This window comes from Lissotriton vulgaris, chromosome 6 (genome assembly GCF_964263255.1).
Source record: "Lissotriton vulgaris chromosome 6, aLisVul1.2, whole genome shotgun sequence".
In the NCBI taxonomy this organism is placed as follows: domain Eukaryota; kingdom Metazoa; phylum Chordata; class Amphibia; order Caudata; family Salamandridae; genus Lissotriton; species Lissotriton vulgaris.
In genome coordinates, this window is record NC_141694.1 from 410,485,081 (window position 1) to 410,502,779 (window position 17,699).

The 17,699-nt window shown below is 49.5% G+C and overlaps 1 protein-coding gene across 2 annotated transcripts in view; it reads right to left on the reverse strand.

Moving 5' to 3' along the window:
- Positions 1-17,699, reverse strand: part of LOC147707395 (glutathione S-transferase-like) — a 294,115-nt gene that overhangs the window by 65,958 nt on the left and 210,458 nt on the right. For both annotated transcript variants that reach the window (XM_086926422.1, XM_086926423.1), the window contains exon 5: positions 5,242-5,383. In XM_086926422.1, coding sequence (XP_086782548.1) covers positions 5,242-5,383 — 142 coding nt within the window. The remainder of the gene's footprint in view (positions 1-5,241; positions 5,384-17,699) is intronic.

A 17,699-nucleotide genomic window follows, 5' to 3' on the forward strand; every position in this document is an offset into this window, starting at 1 on the left:
ATGGTCAAAACCTGAAGTTTAATATCTCTCAAGAAATCAACACAATCCGCTTCAGTAAACCCAGGGGTGGAAGCATACAGCCCTTCATAGCTGGATGCGAATGCCTCTAATCTCATTCCCCATCTCATGTCTCATCCCCTGGTCGTCCAGTATCTCCGGGACCCACTGTCCCAAAGTCTCCTGTTTGTCCAGCCATGCCTGGATTTTACTGGCCCTATCCCCCCTTTTAATACATTTTGTGCTGGGAGGTCCTGGCCAAGGCTCTTACCTCATCTTCCAAAAGCCCTCTAAGCTCCTTCTGTTGTAGGCAAAGAAGGAGGGATACCTCTCTGGTGAGTGTATTGTCTGAGAGTGGGATTATGGCACAAGATATCACTGAGTTCCAGGGAGGTGAGGAAATTGCCCAGGCTCTTCTCCGCGATGACCACCTGCCCAAGAAGTCCAACTCTACAGAAAAGTACCCAGAGTGTCCAGCTTTTGGGCCTGCAACCTGGGTGGTGGATTTACCAATCAAAGGTTGATGGTCATTCCCTCGCACTGCCCACTTAGGGCCATATATCTCCCAAAGGGCTTGGACCATGTTTTCCCAGGTTTAAAGGGAAAAGCCTTTCTGCCAAATAGCCCCACTCCTCTGGAGCTGGAGGTATACCCTGCATGTGCCAGTAGAGTGTATTCATAACTATCCAGGGCCCTACAGTGATGTCCACGGCAATGGGTTTCTTGCAAGAGGATAATGTCTGGTGCATGTTTCTTGATAAATTGAATGACTACTGTAAGTTTCACACTGCCATTTAGGCCAATTACATTCCAAGACAAAACACTCATTAAGCTGGTTTGCTGATTAGACATTGGTGATATGTGCTAATGTCTCCCCAGACAGATCGTAAGGGCTATCACAAGGTATTCCATCCTACACTTATCCCTACCCTCCACACTGTTGACCTCTTGCCTGCCCACTGTGGTATTGTAAGAATGGCTGCTTTTAACTTCAGAAAAACAATCCCTTTGTCCCCAATTTCTTCTCCCGCCCCACTCCCTGCGAACCCGGTTGTGGAAACACCCACTACCCAAACTGCAGAGCGCCTGTTGCCCAAAGGAAAACATGTCCAACTTCAACTAGGTTGGACTCGACCATGTTGGACCCTCGTAAGAGGTCTTTCACACCTCTCCCCCTCCCAAACAAGCCCTTCCTTTGACAATTATCCACTTCCAGCACTGTATGCCCCCCCTTTTGTTACAGTATTATCCACAGTTGGGAGGAAACCAAACAGAATATCTTGTTCTAAGGACCGCAAACTCCCCCAAATTTTAGTGCTCCAGCCCACCTCACCTTGTCTCACCTCCTTAAAAGCCCCTTCAGTTTATGTCCCCTCGCCCTCTACAATTGTCAGCGGACTTGGCGCTCGTGGTCTCGTTCGTTGGCTGGTTGATCCGCTTCATTCTGTCGCACCTCCTGATACTCCTTGGTTGTGCTTGGAGCTTCAGCCTTTCTTCCAATTGACTCTGCAAGCCCTCCAGCCATTCCCACGCCAAGTTTTGCCATCCACAAGAACGCAAAGTGCAAGGGAAAATCATCATATATTTAAGGTCTCTCTCTCTCCGAGCTCCTTTTTCATTGTCTCAAAACTCTGCCTATGGCTCTGTACTAGCAGAGGGAAGTCCGGAAATAAACGGATTAGAGTGTTCTTAAAATTCACGTCACTTTTGATCTTGCCACTTGAAGGATTGCACCCCTATCTCAATAATTAAATATTTTTGCAATGATCGTGCAGGGAGGGGCCTCAGGCCTGGGCGGAGGGACCGGAGACCTATGGGCCCGCTTGACAGAAAATAATTTTGAGAGTCTTTTGGGCTGGAGCTTGTTCACAATAAAATCCTCAAAGACGAGATCAGCACTGGGGCCCTCCGTCCCCTCCGGGACCCCCATCACTCGTATGTCATTTATCCTCGCTCTCTCTTCTTGATCTTCTAGTCTTGCTGCCATATGGGTAGCTTGCTATGTAAGAGTGAGTACCAGAGACTCCAGGCGTTTTGTTGTGGCCTGAAGCTGGGCAATATTACTTTAGTCAGTGGAGACTTTATCTCCGAGTTTGGAAAAGTCTGCTCTAATCAGTATAATGTCCACAGAAAAATAATACATTTTTGGCTCCAGAGCTCCCTTTATATCCTGTATCGCAGACATAGCCGTTAGGGAGGGATATCCCACTCCCTCCCTTTCTGGGACTTTGGTGGGCCTCCGCAATGCGTAATTGTCTATCTTGTTCACTTGCTAGGGGCCCGGCCCCTTTGGTTTCACCATTTTCCCTGTTTGTACATGCCTCTGAAGATGGCCTGAGAGGGCCAAATTATACACATGTCCAGGAAATATACGCGATAGTTCTTGAATCACACCAAATCTCAACACACTGAGGCGCAATAACCTTCTTGCACCACCACTCCACTGCTTGTCACTGTACTTCGGAGCCTCCAGCTACTCAGCCGCCCCTGGGGAGGCGATTCAGGTATTCGCCCCATGACCCCCAAGACTTGTTGGGGGGGGGGTGGGGGAGGGGAGGAGGGATGGGGGCAAGAATGTGGCCACCTTGAAAGCAAGTGGAGAGGGATATCCACCACCACGAATCCTAGTGTCGGTCTAGGCCACCGGTTGTCTCGTCTCAATCTTCTCTTTCCCTTCAGTAATGTCCTTAAGTTCCTTCCTGCAGTCTTAACTGCCCCCCCAGAAGCTCGCTCCCTCTAGGGCTCACCTTCTGCTGTGGCCTCTTTGCGGGAGTAGAGAGAAGGGAAATTACAGCATCCTAGGCCACTCTTCCCTGTGAATCACCAGGGTTACTGCCGCTCCCCTGGATGTGTCAGCCCTGGCGGGTCTCCATCCACCAGGCCGGTCAGTAGCCTACTCCACCTACGTGAATTTGTGTAAGAGGCAGAGCGCCACGGGAAACACGGATCTTCTGCGCCAGGCCCCTGCCTCAGGCCCAACACATCTGCTTTGGGCCTAACTCTGCTGCAGCCTCTGGCGAAACCCTGCGGTCTTGGGCCGCATTTAAGCCGCACCTCAGCTCCTCCACTCGGTAAGGTAATATCTATCCACGGACAGGCTTACTGCCTATGCCTCCGTAGGGGGTTCACCGGAGAAGGAGAGCACCGCAAGTGGCCCCGGTCTCCTTCACCAGGCCCCCGCTATAGGCCCAGCTCCCCGGCCGCCACAAGTCTTCATCCGAGGTCCCTGCTGACAAGGCCCCACGGCTGCTCCAGTCCCACGTTGCCTCAGGCCAGATCTTGTCTCTTCCAAAGAGCAGGATATAGTCCCCCCATAGACACCTCCAACAAATACTCATCCAGCCTGGTTACTGTTGTCCCGGGCTCAAAGGGCCCCGGAGCCACTCTGCTCACCCAGCTGCCGTCTCACTGGGCACCCCACATGGATTTTCAAATCAGACTGGACCCGGGGCGAGATAGGTAGCCACTCCTGCACCCCACACAACTTCTTCAGGTCAGTGGTGTCCCGCAGGAACATGGATGGATGTCAGATTATGGGTCGCGAATGGGAGCTGCACTACAGCACGGCCATCTTGGTCCGCGGTCAAGCCACGCCCCTAGCCCTTTCCATTCTTAAATGATGGAGGTTAATCAAAGTTTCCTTGGATACAGTTGGCGAGACATTTACACATTTGCGTAATTAGCAGATTTTAGTTCACAATCTATTGGTAGAAAAACGTAAGTACATTTGATAGAAAGCATGAGAACAGGAGGAGGTTGGGGTGGAATGGCACTTGAATGGTTACCAAATTACTTTTAATAGGCTTCAAAAGCATTTTGGATGGAAAAAAATGTGGTCTTAGATGGACACAAATTCCTTGGGAGAATACAAGGAAAAACTGAAAAAGTAAACACTTATATCGCTGCTTAACAGGGGCTTTCGAATACATGCGAGTTTGGGTCACTCACAGATTCTCTAATATGTGATAAACTGCTGAGGTGCACCATTAATCCACGGGTGCAAGAGAAATTATGAACTAAGTATCCTACTCTTAAACAATCCATAGATATTGCTGTGGGCATAGATCATACAGATGACTACTTGAAAGAAATGAAAACTGGTACAGAAGGTAGTCCTGAGGTCAATGTCAAACAGGAGAATGTAAAAAAGTAGGGAACAAGGCAAAAACACAGTTCGAACAGATAGGATGAAGTGTTATAGATGTTGGAGTGTGTCTTGTAGCATCCTCCTCAGCCTCTAAGCATGCAAATTAATAAGCCACACACAAAGCTCTGGATTGTACATCTCTCTTCCTCAGCATACAATCTTGTTCTGTTCTATGATTGCATATTAATTGTTAATAACCACACTTTAACACCTCCAAACTAGTCAAGTACTTCTAATGAGTCCGCCCAGAACTAAAAGGCTCATAACACACAGTCTCAGGACGCTACATCTCCCCCTTTATTAAATAAAAAGCACAAACATCAACTATATTACATTTGTCAAGATGCTCGCACTAGTCAACCTGACCAAGCGGTGTGAAGTGGTTGAAAAGCACATTGTTCAGGCACTGATAGTAAAGGTTCTGAAGCTCAATATGTAATGTCAGGCAGGACAGCCTCATCTGCCAGTGTAGAAGCTGTCGATTGCTACTTGGGAACTACCCAGAGTTCTTTGCTTCTTTTTGGCAGAACTTATGCGCCACTCTAACCCTGAAAAGGTATGATATATATATATAAAAACGAAGTTGAAAGTAATGTTATAGTTTGGTACGGTAATAAGACCTTACCTTACAAAAAAAGAAGAAAAAATTGTTAAAATGACATTATAGTTAGGTGCTGAAATAAGATTAAAAAATAATGTTTAGAAACAAAATACTGAAATTTACCACTTCTAGTTCATAGACCAAACTAAAAAGTGCTCCCACGCCATGCACTGCTTATGACCTCAAATATAACATCAATTATGTTAAAGAACGAGTTACTTACATTCAGTAACGATGTATCTGGTAGAGACACAGTCTAGCCGCAGATTCCTTAGCTTAGAATATCCCCCAGGCGTCAGTCTGGGGGATATCCCTTACATTTTTAGTAAGGGAAGATACCACCAAGCTCCAGAGCCATCACACCTTTGCAATGATTTGCACATTAACTTTATTAAGTGTTGCATAACATTTCCTAAGTGCTTGTTTTTCCTCTATCAAAAAAAACATTCTTTACTTTCTCAAGTCTTGTAAATTAAGTACTATAAAATGTTCACACCTTTTCATAAACTGGAAAGTATCTGGTTGTTGCCCTTTCTATGATGAGCTTCAAGCGGGTTTCCTGGTCATTAGCTGGTAAAAAGGGGTAGAACACCACCAGGTCCATCAAATCTGCTGTTCCTTCAACATACATGTCAATTCTAAACAAAAAATAATAACTTGCATTAGTTATTAGCAATTTTCACTCGGCATTGCTCATTTCTTCCTTACAATATATAGTCATAACAATTGGCAAAAAAGCCTAGAAGTGCCTGGCATCTTCGACAGACTCCTGTAATCCCCCAAGAGCCAGTGACCAGACACGTGCACGGTTCAATTTTTGGGTGAATATTGTTATTTTCTTTTGGCTCTCACCAATGCACATAAGACAATCACATAAGGCTACAACTGCTTCTACAACAGGACTCTCCGCCCACCCGCCTTGCCTCACCTTGTTCATGGCGTATATTAGAAAAGCCTCAGGTGCCTCCTCAAGCGTAGCCCCCAGTTTCTCCCCCTGGAGGCAGGAAGTTTCATGGAGTGACATCTGTATCCGCTCTCTTATAGGGGAGGCTGCGCTGCGGTGGTCCTGTTGGACCTCAGCGCAGCCTTCGATACAGTAAATCACTGTTGATCCGGCGCCTGCGGGAGGCTGGTATCTCAGGGGTGGCCCTAAAATGGCTCCAATCCTTTCTTTCAGAAAGAACCTTTTCAGTTTTTGAAGAGGAATCAGCATCTAAACAACTCCTACTGCATTACGGCATTCCCCAGGGATCATCATTGAGTCCAACAATGTTTAACAACTACATGAGGCCTCTGGCTGAGGTGGTTCTTCCCTGGGCAATCAAGTTGGTCACCTACGCCGATGACACGCAGTTGGTTGTTTCCCTTGCTAGGTCGGATGATGTGGTCTCCGGGACAAATAATCTGTCCCCCTGCCTTACAAGGGTCCTTGAATGGATGGACTCCTAGTTTTTAAAACTTACGGTTCAAAAACCGAGATCATGCTCTTGGGATTTAAGGCCCCCATCAATCTCGATCCTTGGTGGCAGAGTTGTCTGGGTCCTCCCCCTGTACCTAAGGACCAAATCAAGAGTCTGACTCGATCCCTCTCTGGCCTTTCAGGTGCAGGCCCGAAAGGTTGCCTCGACTTGTAATGGCCTGCTCAGGCTACTAAGGAAGGTTCTGACCCTTCTTCCATTTGAGGCCAGAGGGCTCTTGGTCCAGTCCCTCGTCCTCTCCTGACTTGACTATGCCAATGAGGTCTATCTCGGAGCCCCCGTGGACACTATTATTCGGTTCAGAACTGCGCAGTTCGGCTGCTACTCGAGGTACCAAGACGCTGCTCTGCGAAGGCTGCAGTGCGCTACCTCCATTGGCTGCCGGTGCAGGAGAGGATCCGATTTAAGGCTATGTGTATGGCTCACAAGTCAACAACTAACAATGGCCCGGCTATCCTTCGCCCACTGTTTTGCCATTATCAATCGTCCAGAGTCCTTAGGTCTAACCATCTTAATCTTCTGACCGTCCCGAGGGTTAAAAGGTCACGAATGGGGGGCCGTCTGATCTCTCTTCATGCAGCCAAATGCTGGAACCTACTTCCCGAGAACATTCGGCTCGAAATGTAAATGCAAATGTCAAGGTATTTGTAGAGCGCACTGCCACCAAGCGGTTTCCTGGTGCTATTACACATACCGCTGTGGAACCCTTCCTGGCTTTCCCTGTGAAGTGTCCTCTCCTGGGCACCCCCAGGGTGAAGCCAGGCATCCTAGCGCTGTTGGGGCCGGTGTGGAGGTTAAGCAAGCTATTGCCCAGAGTTGCAGCGTGGGGCCCATGATTAGAATAGGCACCGAGGCGAGAATTGTCAGGTCCGAGGAAATTGAGCACAAGACCCGCCGAGGCGGGAATTGAACCCTGGTCCCGGACCAGAACTCTGCATCAGGGTCTGTCGCTCTAACCATTGAGCCACACTCATCTCGTTTTTAAGAAACGACTGAAGACTCTCCTGTTTCGCTGAGTTGTGGTTTCAATGACTGGGTCTAAAAGCGCTGGGATGTCTTCGGGTAGCCATGCGCTATACCAAGTTTGTAATCATTCATTCATTCATTTTTTTTTTTAAACTTTATTCACAGCTGCAGTATCTGAGATTGCATATCACAATAAACAGTGTCTTCATGTCAGCCAGTATTTTGTATTTTCGACCCGTGCATATCCCCATATCTCGTTACAGTGGTACCAACAGGAGACATTAACATTAATAATGCACAATGCTTTCGCATGGACCTCCGTGTATCAATATCATGAGAATATACAGTAATATTGTCCAAACATCCCTTCTCCCACCCACCACCCCCCACCCTCTTGCTTTCATGAACTTTCCATCTCCCGGCGGTAGGACATTTCACCCGTCTAAAGTGGAAGTGGACTCATCCGGCTATTGTAGGCGTCAGTGTATGTTGCATCGTGGGGTGTTACAGGTTATGTCGCGAGGGAAACTGGGCACACCAACTCTCACTATATTCCTTGTGACTTTTCCTGTCTAGTTCTCTGGCCCGGAACCCGCTCCCTGGGTTATGTCCTCACTTTCTAGTGTAATGAGTATAGCCTCCCATTCTTGGGAGATGGGGAATTTCCGGAGACCACGTGTTTCCTCCATCCTAAGTGTTGTCCCCTCCGCCCTCCCCCACTTAAGTACTTCTGCCTGCCAGAGGTGTATCCCGGGCGATCTAGAGGACTTCCATCTCATTGTTATTGTCCTGAGTGCTAACAACAATGCTAGGTCTAGTAGTTTCAATTGGGCCTTCAATTCCTTAGGTCGTCTGCGCAGCCCTAGCAGACATTACAGCACTTCTTCCGTCACCGGCAGGTTCGTGACCATTCGCAGTGTCCGGCACACCCCCAACCAATACTCTTGAAGTCATGGGAATAACCACAACATATGAAGGAACCCGGCCTGTTCCTCTCCACAGCGCGGACAATTATGGGGAGAATACGGGAACATTTTATGTAGTCTAATAGGGGTCAGGTATGCTCTGTGTAAAACCATCCCTTGTATAAATCTGAACCGGACATTGCGAGATACCCACCTGGGATGTTCTAGTATCGTGGTCCAGTCCTTTTACGACAACTCTTGGCCTGTGTCTTGCGCCCAGGTGTGCAGAAGCGCGGTGAGTGAGACTGCTGCGTGCGCCCTGACCCCTGTGTACAACCATCTCACCAGATGTCCTCCCGGTCCCATGTAATACAATAAGTGTACTAATTCATGCTGTGGGGGTTGTAGGCGTTGGGGTGCCCATCTGTGTTGTATGTAGTGTGTGACAGCGGCATGTAGTAGGTACAGTCTGGGTGGGGGGGCACCAGTGGCCTGTAAAAAGGCCTCATGAGTAAGAAGGTGATCATCTCCAAAAAAGTCCCCAATCCTCTCCACCCCTGCCTCTCGCCATGGTCTAAGCGCTCGGTCCGTAAGCCTGCCTTGCGGCGTCGGAACACCCAACAGGGGGATGTTAGCCGCATACGCCTCAACCGAGGACGTGTATGCTAAAGCTTTCCACCAGCATCTCAGAGCTGTGCGCAGGAGCGGGTGGCACCCCGCAGGAATGCGGCTCTTCAGGAGTAGCAGGGTATGTAGTTCTCCCCGCCTCAATCTGTCAGCCGTATAGTCTATTTCGTGCAGGTTCCGTCCTGCCGTTCGGTAGGAGAGCCATTGAAGTTGGCTAGCACAGTAGTAGCTTCTAAAGTCTGGGGCCCCTAGCCCACCGGCTCTGGTACCTAACTGCAGCTTACGAAGTCCTATCAGTCGCCTCCCTGCCCCCCAGATCAGAGTGGTTAGGAGCGAATTGAGAGGGTCAAAGATAGACTGTGGCAGAATTACCGGGAGATTAACAAAGAAGTAGAGCATGCGGGAGAGCATCACCATTTTAGAGATCGCGATTCTACCCATGACCGATAGTGGCAGCGTCGTCCAAAATCCCACCAGGTCCCCTTTGACTGCATTGGGTATAACCCTGTCTGTTATAACAAAATCCCACCGTGGCGCGGAGACGTGATATAGCTTTTTTAATATTGCCCTCTATCTGGTCCTCCTGTTGCCTATAGACCTGGATCCCCAGGTATTTAAATGTAGCGGGAGCCACTGGAATAAGGTGAGCCCCGAATGATATGGAGACTGGATTCGGATTATCTCGGAAGTAGAAGCCAATGGACTTCTCAGGATTGATGGCCAGGCCCGGGATTGCGGAGAATCTCTCCAAGATCTCATATATGTCAGTGTGGTCTGTCTCCAGATCGCGGAGGAACAGCAATATATCGTCCGCGTAGATCGATATTAAGTGCTGAACTCCATTGCTTGGGATACCTCTCCGTTCCATCCTGGTTCGCAGGGCCATGGCCAGGGGTTCCAGGGCCAGGACAAAGAGCAGTGGGGACAAGGGGCAGCCTTGTCTAGTACAGCGATGGATCGCGTATGCATCAGAGATATGCCGTCCCGTACGTGCCCGTGCTGACGGAGCGGTATAAAGCAATCTGATCCACGCCAAGAGGGGAGCAGCAAGCCAAACCTCTCCAAGGTCGGGAACATATATGACCAGGCCAGTGAATCGAAAGCCTGCCTGAGGTCTAAGGCTATACAACCAGCTCTAGGGAGGGTCGGTGGAGTGGATGCCATGAGCGTGTATAATCGTCGCGTTTTCATGGAGGTGCTCCTACCTGGAAGAAACCCACATTGGTCTCTGTGGATCAGGGCAGGGAGGTGCGTCTACAATCTCAGAGCTATCGCTTTGCTGAGTATTTTGTATTCCGCGGAGAGCATCGATAACGGCCTGTAATTTGCCATATCTAGACCATCCCTCCCGGGTTTAGGTAGCGAGACGACCAGTTCCTGCATTGTGGAGTCAGGTAAGCGGCCTTCCACCAGTGCCGCACGGTAAACTTTCTCCAGGATTGGTACCAAGATGTCTGAGTAGGTCGCATAGAACTCCACTGGGAGTCCATCCATGCCCGGCGTCTTTTTGTGGTTCAGGGATTTGATGGCCACCCGTATTTCGTGTTGCGTGATGGGGCCCTCGAGGTCCTTTTGAGCCTCGGCATTCAGGACTGGGAACTGGAGTTCAGGCAAAAATCCGATCTGGGTCGACGCATGTAGGCTGAGCATATAATGTTTCCACCAGGTGTCCGTCACACCTCCGAATCCTGGTTATCACAGGATGTCTGGGTGCTCCTGCACTAAACGGGCCAGCAATGCACCCGATCTATCCGCCTCTGCGTGTTGTCGACAAAGGTATTCTTTGTGGTCAATGACTCGTAACGTTTCAAGAGTGTCCGCATGTTCTATGTTTTCTAATTGCAGTTCTTCCCTCTTGGTGGGATCGGCCCCTACCTCCCGCTCTAACTGTTTGAGCCTGTCCTCTATGTCTTGTAGTTTCCAGTGTATTTCCTGTCGGGCTCCCACCAGTTGTCCAATCGCTGCTCCACGCACCACCACCTTCATGGCATCCCAAACCACTAAATTTGTGGAGGCTGTGTCCCAGTTTTCCACAAAATATTTGTCTAGTGTCTCGGACAAGGACGTCCTGAAAGGGCCATCTTCAAGTAGGAGCGGGTCTAAGCGCCATGTGGGGACCGGGGTAGGAACCTTGCCCCATAGGAGGGTGCATGTCAGGGGCCTATGATCAGCAAAGGTTTTCGCTAAGCATTCCGGATTTTCAATTCTGGACATCAGAGAATCGGAACAAAGGAAACGGTCAATCCTAGTGTGAAGCATGTGTATGTGTGAGTAATGAGAGTATTCCCTGTCCTCGGGGTGAAGGGAGCGCCAGACATCTTGCAAGCCCCATCCCGCTGCCCATGTATGAAAGAGCTAAGTCAACTGGGAGACTCCCGCCACCTGTAGTGGGGGATATGATCTGTCTCTATCCAGATCCATGATCATGTTCCAGTCTCCCCCTAATATCCAGGGGGTATTGGTCCAGTCTGCTAGCGCCAGTCCCACTCTCTGCAAGAATTTGTCCTGATCAAAGTTCGGGCCATAGATACATCCTAGCACCACTGGTGAACCATCTAACGTACCCCTCACTAATATGTACCATCCTTGATCATCCACCCTCCTCTCCGCTTCCAGGAACGGTGTGCCATGTCGAACCCAGATGGTTGCTCCTCTAGAGAAAACAGAATAGGTCGTAGACAAGAATGTACCCCTCTATTTTTTCCTTAGTTTAAGAGCTTCTGATTTAGTGAGGTGGGATTCCTGGAGAAAAGCGATCTGTGTGTGGTGTGTCAACAGGAAGGCATGAATTCTGTGTCTCTTCTGAACTGCCCCCAGTCCTCTCACATTCCATGACATGATTTTATACTCCCCCCGCTGTGTCAGCCATAATCAAATGTGTGCCTACTCTGCAATCTCCAACGCCCTCCAGCCTGAGCCCTACTTAGCAACCGCCAGGAGATCACCCACCCCCAACCCTTTGTACAAAAAAGAACCATAACGGCGCAGCTAACGAACCAAGCTGGGCCCAACAATTGAACAAGTCTCAAAAGGACAAAAAAGTGCGTTCGCCATCGGGGGGTTAGCCGAGCACCATGTCAGCCTCTACTTGCAGCCCAACGGGCTCCGCCGGCTCTACGGCAAACTGTCCTTGGGGCAATGTTACCAATGTTTAAAGGGGGAAATAAATCACTGGTCACCCGTGCCTTACATACTTATCAAATTGTAGCTGTGCTCAATCAAGTATAACAACAGGATACAGACGTGGTCAGCAGTGGCAGCTACCCATGTTAGATCGGTCTCCCTCCCCAGACCCAGCAGCAGTTACTGTATATTACATAAGCAAGTAATAGAAAATACAATACGGTTTGTAGTCCGTTCAGCTACTTCCGGTCAGGTCTTCATTCCCGTAGTTGTCCATCACATCAGCTGTGCGGGCGTTACAGTGGGGAACAGGAGTACACTATGGTCCGAGTCCGAGTAAATCGTACTATCTTCAGAGTCCGTTGTGATCTTCTTGGGGTCCTCTCGAAAGGTACCTGCCATCTCCAAAGCGTCCAGCTGTTTCTCCTTTTATTGTTCCCGTGAGGGTCCACGCCGTCGTCCGCCACGTCTCGACTTGGGGGGCTCTTTCTCCTTCGCGTTCCGGGTGCCACTCGATCCATCTGTATTCGGGTCCTGTGAGGGTCCTTGGCTCCCTTCTATGCTCATCACTTCCAGCCATTCCTCGGCATCCGACGGGCTCTCGAAGAAGTGGATTTTCCCATTGTGCACGATTTTTAGGCGTGCCGGGAACAACGGTGCGTACTTTAGGTTGGCCTTTTGTAATTTTCGTTTCACCTCCAAGTAGGATGATCTTTGTTTTTGGACCATGTTGGTGTAGCCCGGGTAGAGGGAGATTTTACGGTTGTCGTACTTGATGAGGGACTTCTCCCTTGCCTTTTGTAGCAGGACATCCCTGTCCTGGTAATTCAAGATTCTCACTATAAGTGGGCGTGGGGGTTGTCCGGGGGTAGGCCTACCAGTCGGGATCCTATGCGCTCTCTCCACGCAAAAGTGAGGTGAAAGGCCCTCGTCTGCCACATGGTCCCGAAACCATTGGCCCATAAAATACGCGGCTTGGGTCCCTTCACATCGTTCCGGAAGGTCTATAACGCGGGTGTTATTTCGGCGATTGCGACCCTCCGCATCCTCCACCCGGTCTATAAGAGAGGCAACCTGAGTCTGGAGCTGTTGAATAGAGGCGTATGCTCCGCCACGGTTGGCTTGATCTTGCTGATGGTCAGGCCTTGCTCTTTCACTCTGTCCGCCAGCTTTCCGTGGTCCGCCTTTAACAGGGATAAGTTTGTCGCCAGAGTGCCAATTTGTTGTTCCAGTACCGCTCTAGAGTCTCTGTTTTCCTGCAGGATGATGTCCAATTTATCAATCTGTGGCTCTTCCGTTTGTTGCTAAGGGGTGGGCAACGTCAATGCCCCTTCTCCAACGGTGGGCGGTATCTTGTGCATCGACGTCGGGCCCCCGGGATTCTCTACCGTCTTCACACCCTTGCGAACCATTATGGACTATGGTCCTGGTCTTCAGCGCACGGTCCAGCAGATCCCTCAGCACCAGGCACCCGCGTCCGGCAGAATCCAACTGTGGGTGCAGTGCCCAACCGCCCGTAGAGCAATGTGTCAGCAGTTCAGCTCTGTCAGACCTCTCATGCACCCTCCCGCAGGGCCCACCGCGTGGCGGCGTGGGCTGTGGCTCGTGGTCCCTTCGAGGGGGGCGGGGGTGGGGGGGGTGGGGGGGAGGATTTCGGGAGCTCTCTCGGCGTCTCCCTCTGCCCAGTCTTGACCAGTCTGAATCCCTGCTGATGGGCGGTCTCCGCAGTGGGGGATCGAGGTCTGTTCCAGCGGGGCTCCCAGTCGCCCAGACGCAGCAGCTCTTCGCGTTCTCTGCAAGAATGGGGGTGAGAGGGGTTGCGGGAGCTCTCACGGCGTCTTCCTCTGCCTATTCTCAGCCCGTCTGTATCCCTGCAGGTGGACAGCCGTCCCAGGGAGGCATGCAGCTCGCTCCGGTGAGGCCCCCGGACGCCCAGGCGCAGCAGCTCTTCGCGTGCCTTTCCAGGGGGGGTGAGGAGGAGTATGGGAGCTCTTACGGCGTCTCCCTCTGCCCAGTCCTTGAGAATTTAGAACCCAGACGGTGAGCAGTCTTTGCAGGGAGCATCTTGGCCTGTACCGGCGGGGCCCTCAGTCGCCCAGGCGCAGAAGCTCCTACTCGGTGTCTCTAGGGCTCTCTGGATCTTCGTGAAGCCTTTGCTCTCGTCTGGTAGGGGAAGGGCAGGGGAGCAGCCAGAGGGGGGCGTTCAGGATAGCCCCACATAGATTCAAGGTGGCACCCCACCCTCGGTATCACCGCTGGTATGCGGACGGATCGGCAGGAGGGGGAGGGGGAGGAGAGGCAGTCTGGAGCCAGTGGGGGAAACAACAGGCAAAGAGAGTCCCCACGTAACCAGGGTATTGGCTATGTCGCACTCCGGGGGCCACTTCTAATGCGTACCGGCCGTGGGAGCTCCGACCGTTGTTAGGCGCCGCCGCGTGGCCTGTGGCGCGGTATCCCCTCCGGCGGTTCTCGCAGCTGCTCCATGTGCAGCGCCCGGTCTACATAGTCCAGGGCGCTCTCCGGCGACAGCCAGGCACCACCCGGTCTTGCTGCGTGCTATGTCCGGTCCCTACTCCCAACCTCCGGACGCTTCCGGGATCTGCAGCCGTGGGCCGGTCGGCCTCACCATCTACTGTGGGTCCCGGTCTCAGGCTGCTCACCTCCGCTGTAGGCCGCTCCACCGGAGTCCCGGTCTCAGAGTTTGCAGCCGTGTCCAGTCGCTATATTCCCCTGTGCCAGGCGTGCACCCCGGGGTGATTTTTACAGGATTATGCCCCGATCAGCGCCTGAGCCTCAGCGGTGCATGTCCGTTTGCATGGCCTGCAAGCCACGCCCCCTTCATTCATTTATTATAGAGTCTATTAGTCCATGATAGGCTCTTCATTTCCCCCAAATCTTATCAAATTTCTGGGGGCAACTGTGGCTTTCATATACCACCCTTTCTGCCGCCTACATCTGCTCATTCCCTGCCGCAACATACCTATTGTTGGAGCATGCTATCGCCTCCTACATTCTAGCCATGCCTCTTCTCACCACAACAAAGCCCAGCATACAGTACAACAACTGTTTCCTAGGGATGTCTGCGTTGTTGGGAATGTCCAGGATAACCAAGTGGAATAGCCTAGAAATATCCACCTCCATTATGGCTTCCAATTCCTTAACAATTTGCCCTAGTAGCCACTTACCCTGGGGCAGCCCCAAATTGCAATCTGAAACGTACCGGCGTCTATGCTGCATCTAGGACATACGGGGTTCTCAGCTCTCCCCATTCTGAATAGCGGGACCCGTTATATTATGTCCTGTGAAGGATTTTGAATTTAATCTCAGTCTGGCTTTAATAGCAAGTTCTCTTGGGAGCATCAGGGCTGCGTCCCAGTCTGTAACCTCTAGGTCCTCCAGATCAGCATCCCACCTATCTTGGGCACTCCTAAGATTGTCAGTAGTGGGGTCAATCATGGTACGATACTTCATGGATACCGACTTGTGGGTAATTGGGGCTCTGAGCACCCAGCTTTTCAGTGGACTGTGCTCTGGGAGATCCATCTCTAGGACCCCCCCCCCCCCCCCCCACCCCCTCTGCCTTTAGTGCATGTGCCACTTGTATGTATTTAAACCTCTGAGTAGTGACCAGAATATATTTTAATTTAGTGCTTCAAACACTTTATTCTCACCTCTTTCTAGTATGTTGCCTAATGTTTCTATCACGTCCTGGCAAGCTTTTTGTCTTCAGTCATTATCATCAACTTTATTTCGGTTTACAAAAACCCATAAAAGTACAGTATAAAGGAGTAAAAACACAGATTACAAAGTAAAACACAGTTCAATAACGGGCATACGCTACATAAAACGCTGTATTTTGGGAAACCTCCAATCTGTCTTTAATTACAGAACACAGGATGCTCAGTAAGAGTCAACAGGTGGAGTCAAAACTGGGTTCATTGTGTCATCCAAGAAGCTAGTATGAAGTCAAGCATTCAATGTGGTACTTCTCCTATTTATCCTAGTTGATTTCAATTTAAAAAGTACCTATTGTATAAAAACAGCTAAACAGAGCTCAAATTAAAATGTGTGTCCTACTGGCATACACACACACCAATACACTGCGCTCTGAAAAACCAAACTGAACTTAAGTACTAAGGGAACAAATACACAATGCTGCTCCTTTTGTCGGATTTCCAAATTCTTAATGCAGGACATCGATCAGAAAGCACAAATAGCAGATAGAGGAGCCATCCAACTGGCTTGTTGCTTTGTATAAGCGCTGCACAAAACTAATACATGGTTAACATTTTTCATAGCATTACAGCCCATAGAGCATAAGGTAGAAACAGATTCATTTTTAGACCATATGCTAGTAAAGGAGTACAATGGCAAAACCCCTAGTCTAAATTTAATGAAAAGCGCTTGTGCCATCGGGACTTTTATGTAATCCACAAATTCCTCAAATTCGGGGACACATTTCAACGACAGGTAAGTGTCAATTAGATGTCCCATGGCCACTGCGGAGACTTTGGAACAAAACACACAGTCCAAACAGTGAGCGTTGACTATTTTTTGGGCACCAATTCAAATTGCATCAGGTGATAGCCAGTACTCACTCAGTCCTAGCCTACTCAGCCAAGTATTCAACATGTGCAAGCCAGGGGATTGTATATGCTCGAGGATTTGCCTGTGTCTCACTGAGACAATCTGTATGGTCCAAGGTCAGCTACTGTCCATAGCCTAACCCAATACAAAATTGGTTCTAGGCAGGCAATATCAGAGAATTGTCTATGGTATAGGTCAAACCTTAGTGGGAGCAATGGGGCACTCTTTGATAAAAGAATGTTCACTTCTAACTAATTCGCCAAGCTTACAGTAACCCCACAGGTCTCGACCTCCCATGCTTGTGCTTTATATATCTCCAGGGCCAGAAGGGTCGATAAGAAGAGGTGTAGTTAGCTGCTATACCGATCAAACTAGCAATGTGTTTTTAATGACAATTATCTTTTTTCAATTTGTCCCGAACATCTGTGGTAATCGTTGAATCTGACCCCTAAGCAGGCCTGACTCTAGGATTTCTTCTTTGGGAGGGCCGTAAAGAAGCTTGGATGGCCCATGAAGATGAATGGGTACTAGCCAAAAAATAACAAAGTATTTTATCGATCTGATATTTGAAGTATTGACATCTGTCTACTTTTGACATTTTTAACAGAATAATCAGCACCCAAAGTGCTATATACTTCGCTTTCTCTGGTGTGCTTCGAATAATCAGCACCCAAAGTGCTATATACTTCGCTTTCTCTTTTGTACTTCCGGCTTTGGGGAAAAGGAGGAACGCAGCTTGTCTGAACTTTAAGATGCAGAGCTTTAAGACCGCAGAATGCTCCCAGTCAAATCCAGTAACAAACACGTGTCTGCCGACATACAGGGCCACTTTACAGCTTTTCAGGTTTGAAAAAAACTTTGGCAGCTTTTTACTTTGCAAAGCATTGCGATTTAAAAATGCGATGCAATATACACAGAATCATAATTCAGTTTTCAGGTTATCAGTTCTGGTCATTTGTGCAAAATAGCAGGTACTAAACTTCGGTGACTTCACACCTCTCCCCCGGCCTGAAAGTACACTTAATCATGAGCCATATTCATTAAAAAAAAACAACTATAAGTGAGAGTCCCCAGGGCTGCAAACCCCTGCAAAACATTAAGGTGGATAACGCTTGCTTTTCAGTTCTGAGTGCCCCACACGGTAGCAATCTAAAATAACTGTCATCTGCCTACTGTAACAGAATGCGTTAACCTGGAGATTTTTGAGGTTAGGACGAGATCAGCAGTCAAGAGGTTGAAATGCAATATATAATCACAGGACCAAAACC